We start from the raw sequence: 12,240 nt of genomic DNA, 5'->3' as shown, positions 1-12,240 counted from the left end.
AGGGCAGTTGGGGGGGGACCAGGCCTGCAGGGGAGGTCAGTTAGGGGTGACCAGGCCTGCAGGGAGGGCAGTTAGGGGTGACCAGGCCTGTAGGGGAGGGCAGTTGGGGCAATCAGGCTGGCAGGGGAGCAATTAGGCATCAATCAGGCTGGCAGGGGAGTGGTTAGGGGGTGATCAGGCTGGTAGGCAGAAGCGGTTAGGGGCAATCAGGAAGGCAGGCAGGAGAGCAGTTGGGAGCCAGCAGTCCTGGATTGTGAGAGGGATGTCCGACTGCCCGTTTAGGCCCTATCCTACCTGGATTGGGCCTAAACGGGCAGTCAGACATCCCTTGAGGGGTCCCAGATTGGAGAGGGTGCAGACTGGGCTGAGGGACACACACCCCTGTGCATGAATTTTGTGCACCGGGCCTCTAGTTTTATTATAAACAACACCACCCAGGAGAACTGGAAGCTAATGCACAAAAACCTGAACTCCCCAATAGTGTATAGGTTACAGATTATATCATAAGGTAAAATCACAAGACACTGGGTTAGAGGATTTAGGATCATGCTGGGAGCTGAATGGTCAGAGGTGAGGTAAGGATAATAAGTCATTTCTTCAGGTACTGAGGACAGTTCTGAGGTCTGTTCCGGTGTCCCTCCTTCTGGTTTCATGGTAAATTAGCCAGGGGTCATTCCTCCTTAGGGCTCAGGAGCTGAAATATAACTTAGGTCAAGGTGTTATCGTTAGCCTGTCATAGTGTGGACCTTGTGACCATTAGTCAGATTCAGGCTAATGTTCTTGCTGATTATCCAGGGAAGGCTATGTTTCTGAGTGTATATATATAAAGAGAGATGATTTCTAGAGCTAAGATTTAAAGCTAAATTTAATCAACATCATAAGGACCTTTGGTTTCAGGTTTGACTCTAGACTAGAGCCTATTTAATACTTGAAATATTTAAAAGATACCACAAGGGTCAGAGCATGAGGAAGCTTAGGTGAAGCCATCAACTAGGACAGGGGTGGTGGTCTATACTGGAATGCCTAAGGATCTCAGCTCTTACTCCATAGCATCCTTACCACTTAGGTTTCTACTATTTAGTTTGCTAGTTTAAATTATATCCTCTGACTCCCACGTACAACCTGTGCACCAATCATTGAGCTTATTCTACATTTCCCCTTTGCTCCCAATTTAAGTTGTATTTCTACATTGTCAGAGAATGCTCTTCAATTCCTATCTCCATATTTTAGTCTTAGATTTATAATTAAACCTATTCAATTTTCATTATCTGTTCTTTTGCCAAACTTTTCCAATCATCTCATAATTAGGTGAAACTTGACCCCTTGTAGAATTGTTAGCAGGAGTTCTTAAATATAAGATTTCTTGAGTTCTGAAAGTTTAAAACTAAAATCCTTGGCTCATACTTTTTATTTGAGTTTTTAAAAATGTTTCTTCACTCTTACTTTCTGTAATCCTGTCATGTAGTGTTCGTTTCCTTTTTTTAAATAATGTTTTATTTTTCAATGACAGTTGATATGCAATATATTAGTTTCAGGTGTACAAACCATATAAATGATTAGACATTTACATAACTTATGAAATGGTCACCCTGATAAATCTAGTACCCATATAACACCATAATATTTTCTAAAAAATTTTTTTATTGATTTCAGAGAGGAAGGGAGAGGGAGAGAGAAACATCAATGATTAGAGAGAATCATTGATTGGCTGCCTCCTGCATGCCCCACACTGGGGATGGAGCCTGAAACCCAGGCATGTGCCCTGACCGGGAGTCAAACTGTGATCTTCTGTTTAATAGGTCAACGCTCAACCACTGAGCCACTTTGGCTGGGCTGTCACCATAATATTTAATAATGGCCCCAAAGCCTAAGAGTAGTGAAGTTGGCAATTTGGTACACCAAAGAGAAGCTATAAAGTTTATTTTAAGTGAAAAGGAATGTATGTATAGGAAAAAACATGATATTCATAGGGTTTGGTACTATCCGCGGTTTCAGTCATTCACTGGGGGGTATTAGAAAGTATCCCCATGGATAAGGGGGGACTACTGTACATAAAAGCATCTAATGGTGCCTTATATAGAGTAGGTGGCCCTTAATTAACTCCTGCTCTGACTCCTTTCCCTCTCCCTAAACTGTACGTCTGTGCTCTGCTTCCTTTAAGGTAGTAATTGTGTCTTTCTTCACCCCTAATATCCCAAGTGCTTAGAATAATACCCAGCATAGCATGGATCCAGTACATTGAGGAATGAAGTACTTCAACATCATTCTCTGATCACTTCAGTCACTGAAACCTTTTTTTGTTAACATCAGTAGCACTGACAACCACCACCCAATAAATAGGATTGTGTTTCATGATCAAAAGAGCCATTTGGTCCAAACATCCTTCCAGAGTTCGAATCTCCTCCACATCATCTCTCCTGCCTATACCTGGATATCTTCAGTGTCAGGGAACTCACTGACTTTTGGAGACAACTTCATGCTGTCTTTGAATTCTAGTCCTGGCAGTTAGAAAGTTCTTCCTTAGATCTTTCCTAGTTCTAATCCATGGGGTCATGCAGAACAATTCTAATACCTATTTCATAAAACCTAATGGCCCAGTCCCCGACCTGGATCAATCAACTTACAAATAACCTAGGTTTGTGGTTTTCAATCTTTTCCCTACTCCAAACATATCAGAGGGATACCCAGACCCATGCCTGGCCATGGCAGTGATAGGGATAGGAACATGCCTGCCCCTCCCTCCAAATCATCAGGCTCTTCCTGGGGCATCTACACTAATACAAGAGAAATAAGCAAATTGACCATACCTCTGCAACACCCACCAGCCAATCAGGAGTGACTATGCAAATTAACACAACAAAGATGGTGGGTTAATTTGCATACACAGGTGCTGAGCGAAGACTGAAGGCTCTGGCCTGAGCGAAGACTGAAGACAACTGAAGACTGAATAGGGCCGAAACCAGTTTGGCTCAGTGGATAGAGCGTCGGCCTGCGGACTGAAGGGTCCCGGGTTCGATTCCGGTCAAGGGCATGTACCTTGGTTGCGGGCACATCCCCAGTGGGAGGTGTTCAGGAGGCAGCTGATCGATGTTTCTCTCTCATCGATGTTTCTAGCTCTCTATCCCTCTCTCTTCCTCTCTTTAAAATATCAATAAAATATATTAAAAAAAAAAAAAAAAAGACTGAAGAGGCTTGGCTTCTCTACTGCGGCCGGAGCGAAGGCCTGGGTCCCAGGTGCCAGAGGAAAACTGGTACTGGCAGCCAGGGGAAGGAAGGCCTATTGCACGAATCTTTGTGCAATGGGCCTCTAGTATTGTTAGGAAACCCCTGCAGATGATTCTGCTTTTCCCAGATACTGCCTCACAGTAATGTGAGCTATTGGTGTACAAATGGGGGCTTTGTCTTCTAAGTAGGCATCCTTGTGGTCTGATTTGTCAACAGCAGCTGCATCTCGCTCTGGGGCAGTCCCAGAGGAAAGGCTGAAGGGCTACTGCAGGGGCTTCATCCCAGGCACCTCCTAGGAACTGAAGTTCTGCCTTCGCAGTTTTGAGGTGATGCCTCAGGGCTTTTTCAGCTCAGACACAAATCCTCCATTATTCGGGATGGCAATAATGATCTTAGCTGGCTCTAGCTGCTCACATGAGCTCTCTCCATCCTGACAATGACCTGCATCTCCGTCACCTCTGTGTCCTTAGCATCTAGCATGATGCCTGGAATATAGCACTGCTCCAAGTTGTGTGTGATGAACAGTCCTCTGAGTCCGCTAGAGGTGACTCCTTTGACTCCTGGCTCTTTGACTCTTGGTCTTAAAATTAAACTTACTTGCTGTGTGTTTATTTTAAATAAATATTAATGTGCAATTAAACTTATACTGTACCTCACAAATACCATTAATATTTATTCTTTATTAAATAACTTTAAAAAGATCCTCCCAACGGTTGTCACCAGCTAGAAGATAAAGTCCAAACGCCTTAGCCTGAAACTTAAGGCCTTCTGTGACTTGGCCCCTGATCACCCCTCCAGACATGTCTCACCATATGTCTCACCAGATGTTCCCCTTTGGGAAAGGCCAAGGAGGATGGTAATTTATTTATTTATTTTTAAATGTTTGGTGGACCATCTGGGGTATTTTGTGTGGCAGTTTTTAAGTTAGTTTTTAAAATGTATTTTATTGATTTTTTGCAGAGAGGAAGGGAGAGGGAGAGAGAGTTAGAAACATCAATGAGAGAGAAACATCGATCAGCTACCTCCTGCACGCCCCCTACTGGGGATGTGCCCGCAACCAAGGTACATGCCCTTGACCGGAATCAAACTCGGGACCCTTCAGTCCCCAGGCCAACGCTCTTTCCACTGAGCCAAACAGGTTAGGGCAAGGATGGTAATTTAGTTATTGCACCAGACTTTGTGTTAAAACACCACGTTCAAGTCTGAACTCATACTAAGAAGCCATGGAACTTCGGGCAAATCACTGAATTTATTGTTTTCTCATGGTAAACCTGCCCTGCTCATTGCACAGGGTCAAACAAGGCAGTTGACGGTAGTGATTAAAAGAGATCATGTATCAGTGCATTTTGTGGGCAATAAAGCACTGTACAAACATAAGGGGTAACAATACTGTGTTCCTGCCTCTGCTCTTTGCTTGTATCATTTCCACACCCTGAAAGCTTTATCCCTTCTTTCTTACCATTCACTCCTGTACTCACGCATACATCCAACAAATATTGATGGATGTAGCAGGAGCCTGAAGTACTGTTTTCTCATTGTAAAACAGGAGTAACACTGTGTGCTGGCCCCGATACATAGGCGAGGAAAATCCAATCTGTTCTCTGCCCTCACAGAACATAGGGTATTGTGGGGGGAAATGGTTACAAACTGAATAATCATACAAACAAAAGTAAAATTGCAGCTGTGACTTAAGCTCAGGAGTTGGGTCCACAGGGCCTGTCCTCAGAAACTATAACAGGGGACCCAGGATTTAAGCTGCCTCCAAGGCCAAGTTCAAAGTCTGCTTTCTCTGGGAAACCTTTTCTAACAGTGCCCCAGAGAGCTGCACCCTTGCCCTGCCCCCATTTCAGTTAACTTCTCTAGCTCATTTCATCATCCCCAGCCAGGCCTTGTTATTTTGTTGTCAAGTGAGCCTGGTTTTCTGGATTTCACTGAAAGTGCCTGCTGGGCAGGGAATGCCTGGCACACTCTCTTATATACCACAACACCAAGCAGAGGCAAACTCCATGTCACATGAGCTCTAGGCTCATGTGTCAGGGATGTCATTTAATAATGGCCCCAAAGCCCAAGAGAAGGGTACCCTTCCTGAGAGTGAGCTCCAGAGGAGACAGGAAGCTGCCTAAGACCACCTCCCCATCCCTTGTTTCATGATTGTGCTACTGGCCCTGTTCTTCAGAGGAGAAAAACGCTCTTCCCTAGAACATCCAGTCGGCTTCCTAGAGTGCCATCTTGCTCCAACAAAAATTGGATCATATCTCTCCCCAGCTAACAATCTTCAGTGGCTCCTGAGTCTTCAGGACAAAGCCCAAACTCCTAAGCATGGCATCCACATCCCTTCATGGTCTGACTCCAGACTAGCTCTCCAGCCTCAACTTCTAAGATGTTCCTCACACTCTAAGCTCCAGTCATATCATTCTTTTACTTTAAAATATTTTTTAAAATATCTTTATTTGGAGGGAAGGTGGGGGAGGGTGGGTGAGTAGGAGGTAATCAACCAAAGACCTTGTATGCATGTATGCATAACCCATGGATGCAGACAGTGGGGGGATGAGGGCCTGGGGCTGGGGGGGGGGTGTGATTGGAGGAGGTTGATGGGGTGGGGGGGGAAAGGGGACATATATAATCTTTACAACAATATTTTAAAAAAAGAAAAATCAAACCTATTTGAAATGCCTAAATAAATAATATATATTTTTATTGATTTCAGAGAGGGAGAGAGATAGAAAAATCAATGATGAAACAGAATCATTGATCGGCATGCCCCACACGGCATCGAGCCCATGACCCGGACATGCGCCTTGACCAGGAATCGAACTGTGACCTCCTGGTTCATAGGTCAATGCTCAACCACTGAGCCATGCCAGCTGGGCCAGTCACATCATTCTTGTTGTACTACCTCAAAAGCACCTTACTCCTAGGCAGCTGGACTTTCACACCTTCAGCCTAGTATACCCACCCATTTGTCTGCCTCCCCTATAAAAACTCAGCTTTTCCTCCAGGATCCCTTTTCCCAGATTGAGAGTCCCTCTTCTAGGCTCCTGCTACACCCCGTGTTCCCCACTCTCTTATACACTATTCTGTAACTGTTAGTCTGTGTACTGACCAACTCATGGAATGAACCCAGGGCACGGACTTCGTTGTTTTATCCCTGATTCCCTAGTTCCTCCCATAGAGCCTAACATGTCATGAGTGCTCCAAGGTACTGAATATATACAACCTGGCTGGTGTCTTCGTAGGCCCATTAGAAGAAAGGGTACCTGATATGTTGGGAGCACAGCAAGGGCCTTGATCTGTGATTGACATTATGAGAAAGTTTTTCTTTGATTATCACAGTAGTCATGCGGACTTTTTGGGAAGGAAAATACTTTATTAGGTGTTGACTGTCCCAGACACTTTACTAAGTGTTTTGTGTGCATTGTCTCATTTTATGGATGAGGGTATTCAGGTTCAGAGACTTGCCTACGGTCACTCACTAGGGAAAGGCAGAGCCAGAACCCAGGGAGGCCCCGGCCAGGTAGCTCCGTTGGTTGGCATGTCATCCCAATACACCAAGGTTGTAGGCTCGATCCCTGGTCAGGGCACATACAAGAAACAACTTCGATGTTTTTCTCTCTCTCCAAGGTGAATTTTTTAAAAAAAAATTAGAATCAGGGAGCCAGACTCTGAAGCCTGTTCTCTTAACCACTATATTCTGTCTCCAGTAACAACCGTGAAGGGATAATGGAGGTATCTATATGAGGAGCAATTTCCGGAATGTGCAGAACTTCACAGGCACATCCCTCAGCCACCCTCTGGGCCCTGCTGCACCCCACTTCCTGCTTATAATGCTCCTGTCAGAACGGGTGAGTAGGAAGAGCCAGCAGAGCTAAATGGGAGAGTCCTGTTATTCCAGTGTGATGAGGTGCTCAGAAAGCCAGGAATGTTTACTTTGAAAAAAATAAGAATTTTAGGAAACCACTATTAATTGTAGCATATGTAACAACTACCTAGGACGACACAGGATTATATGTTTCTGCATAACCCCATCAGGCAGAACTTAGCCAACTTTCCACCAATGAGAGCTCTCTGAAAGAGGAAGGCTGTCTTTTATTGTTATTTTTCAATCCTCACCTGAGGATAAGTTTTCATTGATTTTAGAGAGAAAGGAAGGGAGAGGGAGAGAGAAGAGAAGCATCGATTGGTTGCCTCCCGTATGTGCCCCAACCGGGGATAAAACCCACAACCTGGGTATGTGCCCTGATTGGGAATCGAACCCTTGACCCTTTGGTGTACAGGACAACACTCCAATCAACTGAGCTACACTGGCCAGGGCCAGGAAGGCTGACTTTTATGAGGGAGTGGGAAGGAACAAATATGAACACTCTTGGAACCTCAAGAAAGCATTTATAGAGAGTCCCAATTTAGGAAACCTGACATTGCCCTGTGACTGTAAACTCAAAAGGCACTATAATCACATGTGGTAATATTCAGTTATCAAGTGGTCTTTTTTTTAAGTTACATATACTCCATTTCTTTCTTTTTAAAAAGATGATTTTATTGATTTTTTTAGAAAGAGAGGAAGGGAGAGAGATGGAGAGAGAGAGAAACATCAGTGAGAGAGAAACATCATAGATCGGCTGCCTCCTGCTCATCCCCCACTGGGGATAAAGCCCACAGCCCAGGCATGTGCCCTGACCGGGAATGGAACCTCTTGGTTCCTGGGTTGATGTTCAACCACTGAGTCACACTGGCCAGGCTCAATTTCTTTTTAAAAACATAAGATTAAATTTTATTATTCAGAAATCATGGGTTCTACAAAATCTAAGTGAGGATTCTAACTTGAAAAATCCGAAGAGAGAGGGAGTAAGAGCCTCTCTCAGGTCTCTTCTAATTCTGAAATTCTCAGAGGTGCTGGATTCCAGAATTTTGGATTTGTATTTGCATTCTGAGCTTGGACATGTTCACGCTGCCGGACTACTTCCCAGGAAAGGCTCTCCGCTGAGCAAAAACAGCTGTGTGCAGTAGACTACAAGGCAGCATCTCTTACTTAAGCTCTGAACTGCAAGAGTGGCAATGTCCACAGAAACCAACCAGCTCCTTCATTCACTACCATCACTCTTCCTCGGTCATGTTTCATTAGCCTTCAATTAACCTCTGGGTACCTGTGAGAAAAGAAAATGCAGAGTTGGGAATTGGAATACCTGATGTGGGTTCTGGTTCTGCAACTCGGTATCACTGTGAATTTTTTTTTTCCAAGCACAATTTTCTTCAAGTCCCCTTCCCTCTGTATTTCCCAAGGTCACATAGCTACAACAGGTGAAACTAACACATGTAAAGTTTACTATTATTATCTCTGACCTCCTCCACTCACCTGCAGCTGCAGGTAAGGTGGTGTGTGTTGACAGCAGTCTTGGCCCTGCAGAGATGGGTGTAGGTGACAGCTCTCAGCCTGAGCAGGTGTCTGTGATTGCCTTCCAAAGCCAAATATAAATGATTTAAGATTATCTGATTTGGAAAATATTTACTTCTGCTCTTGTGACTAATATAAAAACGAAGAGTTGCCAAAACCGGTTTGCCTCAGTGGATAGAGCGTCAGCCTGCGGACTGAAGGGTCCCAGGTTCGATTCCGGTCAAGGGCACGTAACTTGGTTGCGGGCACATCCCCAGTAGGAGGTGTGCAAGAGGCAGCTGATCGATGTTTCTCTCTCATCGATGTTTCTAACTCTCTATCCCTCTTCCTTCCTCTCTGTAAAAAATCAATAAAACATATTTTTTTTTTTAAAAAAGAAGAGTTGACAATATTTAGCTCTTTTGTTTCCTTGAATCAGATGGGAACTGTTTCTTCCCATGTTGAGAGTTTCCCAAAGGCAAAGATCACTTTTCTTTTTGGCCAAGGAACTCTTTGGTGTTAAGTTGTCTTTTCCGCCCTAGCCAGTTTGGCTCAATGGATAGAGCGTCGACCTACAGACAAAAGGGTCCCAGGTTCGATTCCGGTCCAGAGCACATGCCTGGGTTGAGGGCTTGATCCCCAGTAGGGGGTGTGCAGGAAGGAGCTGATCAATGATTCTCTCTCATCATTGATGTTTCTCTCTCTCCCTTTCTCTCTGAAATCACTAAAAATATATTTTCAAAAAGAGATGTTGCAGTTACTTTCTAATAACTGATGTCCTTGGGTAAATGTATCAGACAATGGGACTTTTGTAGTTATAAAGAAGATGGCCTAAGGACAAATTAAGATTTATATACTGATTTTGCCATTTAGTAGCTATGTGACTGTAGTTTACCAACCAGTATAGGCCACATTTCTTCCTTCATGAAAAAAAAAAAGGGAATAGAGCCCACATTCTAGGCTTGTTAAAGAATTAAATGAGGCCCTAGCCGGCTTGGCTCAGTGGATAGAGCGTCAGCCTGCGCACTGAAGGTCACGGGTTTGATTCTGGTCAAGGGCACATGCCTGGGTTGCCGGCTTGATCCCCAGTGTGGGGTGTGCAGGAGGCAGCTGATCAATGATTCTCTCATCATTGATGTTTCTATCTCTCTCTCCCTCTCCCTTCCTCTCTGAAATAAAAAAAAATATATTTTTTTAAAAAAAAGAATTAAATGAGAAGTTTGAAAATCTTTACCACAGAGCCTGACATATAAGTGCTCAATAAAGAGTAATTGTGGAGGGTTGCTGCGGAGAATGAAAGGGACACTGCAGGGTGGAGGGGGGAGAGGCCTCAGAGGGGATAAATGGTGATGGAAACAATAAAATAAAACAAAAGAAAGGGACACTGTGTGCGGAAGAGCTTGGTGGAGACTGGCACCTGGAGGTCCTGAAGCAGCAAGGTCTAACCAACCCGGCAGTCAAGTCTCCTGGCTCAGAATCAGTGCTCCGCACACCACAATCCACGGCCCCTCCTGAGGCCTCGATCTATCAACCACCAGAGGCCGCCCAGAGTCCCGAGTAAGGAAGGGGCCAGGAGCCAACCTGGCTTCTTGCAGGAAAGCCCCTCTAAGAAGGCTTGATGCATTCAGGCGTGTCACACACGCGGGCCTCAGACCCTCTTACTTTCTCGGGAATGGTAACGGTCCTTAACGGCAGTCAATAACGGTTCTCCAATAGCCTGGGCACTAGCAAGGGCAGGCTGAGGTCAAACCTTGGATTTTGGAGCCTCCACGCCCGAAACCCTAAACTTACACCGAACTACAATTCCCAGCATGCCACACGGCGACGGCCATCAAAGTGAGGCCCAACGCCCAGTGTTTCTGAGTAGTGCTGGCCCTGGCCTAGGACGGCTTCCCTTCATAATTTCTGGGTATTGTAGTCCACCTTGTTCCGGTTTCCCCGGGAATGAGCCGCGCCCACTTACGTCTCCCTTCGCCACAAAAACTACAAAACCCAGAAGATAGCGCCAGTTCCCCTCGTCCAATAGGAACACCCCATGTAGCGAGGCGCGGAGGCCGGCTCTTGGAACTCAAGATGGCGGACGAGAGTGAGACAGCAGTGAAGTCGCCGGCCCCTGCGCGGCCGCAGATGATGGAAGGGAACGGAAACGGCCATGAGCACTGCAGCGATTGCGAGAACGAGGAGGACAACAGCTGCAACCGGGGGTAACGAGATCCTCGGAGTCCAATTCCTGTCCAGTCTCCCACCACCTGGGTCTCTGGGGTGCGGGGAAGTCACCGGGAGCTTAGTGTAACCCCACCCCCATATTCTTATTGGCTGAGGCATTGAGATTCTGCCTGGTGATTGGTTGCTTTCTTTGTCATTTACTACGGGTGGGTGCTTAGTATATTAAGGGCCGGGGGACATTCAATACTTTTATTATATAAAAGTTCTTCTGTGTGTGCTTCAGACGCGTCCCGGGAAAAGGGTCTGTAGGATGATGGTTTTCGATGGCACAACACAGGTCAACATAATAATACAGTTCAAAGGGAACGTTACTTACAGAGGTGTTGTGTGAACAACGTGATTAGCAATAAATAATAAAACACTTCGCTGCACTTCATCTTCAATGAGGAAGTTAACCAGGCCATACAAACCATAATTATGTTGTAAAATGTCACTACCAGAGAATCTAAAAATATAAACTCACCTTATAAACCCTACACAACTACTGTGTAATAATGTTCTGGTGTTTACGGTGTCTGTTGCTCCAAATAATTCACAAGTTTCCTGAACAATATATAATTAGGTCTTCCAGCATATTGGTTCTGTTAACTTTGCGAAGTCGCCTCAAGCTTCAAGAAATTGAGTGATGATGCTTCTTGGACAGTGTTCGGAAGTGGGTTTAATACTGCGTCTCCTGTACTTTAGGGTCTTACCTACAAGTAACTGCATGTTCCTCGGGCAGAAGAAATGTATCAGGCATTTGAATGTTGAATTCTGTTTCCAAATCAGGTTTCACTCTTGTAAGCCACACCCTGTCATTCCTTTTCACATGGCTACAGTGGCTGGTGCTGATGCGCACTCTGTCTGTTTCTATATTTATATTTATGTAATTTTAATGGAAAGTCATGAAAGACTGTTTTGGATGTATAACTTTGGCCGAATCTGTGGTCTGATTTTCATAGCCATCTTGTCATTTGCAGTATTGATGGTATTGCTGGAGGTAAAGGTAGAAGGTTGATGTCTTTGGATAAACTTTTTAAAAAAATCCCGAGAGAACATAGGATTATTAAAGTGGCTTATAATCCACCTGTGATGAACCCTTAGGTTAAAAGATCTTTCTGTTTCTCAGCCAACATTAAAAATGGGAAGAAGGTAGAGGAAAAGGAAGCTTGTCCGTTCCGTTTTGGTTTCATAAGACTATGTCCTTTTGCTGTATAACTCACAACAGATCTAATGTAATGAAAACCTTGTTTAGAAGTTTGGGATTCCTAAGAATGGAAGAGCTGAGAAAGAGGAATTAGGAGAAACAGAAAGAAGGGAAAGTGCAGCCCTTCTGAATAGAGATCCCACTCGGAGATGAGAGTTGTTGAATTAGAAAGTCGTTTCAGAAGTGAAAGTACAGTTTCTTTGCTCTATGTGTAGTTGCTTTTATTTTATTTTTT

At 44.6% G+C, this 12,240-nt stretch overlaps 1 protein-coding gene across 1 annotated transcript in view; it reads left to right on the top strand.

Moving 5' to 3' along the window:
* The first annotated feature begins 10,648 nt into the window (after nucleotides 1-10,648).
* Nucleotides 10,649-12,240, top strand: part of NMT1 (N-myristoyltransferase 1) — a 47,133-nt gene continuing 45,541 nt past the window's right edge. Inside the window, exon 1 of the mRNA XM_080682547.1 lies at nucleotides 10,649-10,797. Coding sequence (XP_080538673.1) covers nucleotides 10,667-10,797 — 131 coding nt within the window. The 5' untranslated portion in view covers nucleotides 10,649-10,666. The remainder of the gene's footprint in view (nucleotides 10,798-12,240) is intronic.

This window comes from Plecotus auritus, assembly GCF_963455305.1.
Source record: "Plecotus auritus genome assembly, chromosome: 7".
Classification (NCBI taxonomy): domain Eukaryota; kingdom Metazoa; phylum Chordata; class Mammalia; order Chiroptera; family Vespertilionidae; genus Plecotus; species Plecotus auritus.
The sequence above is the reverse complement of the archived record's forward strand: the minus strand, read 5'-3'. Positions and strand labels throughout refer to the sequence as shown.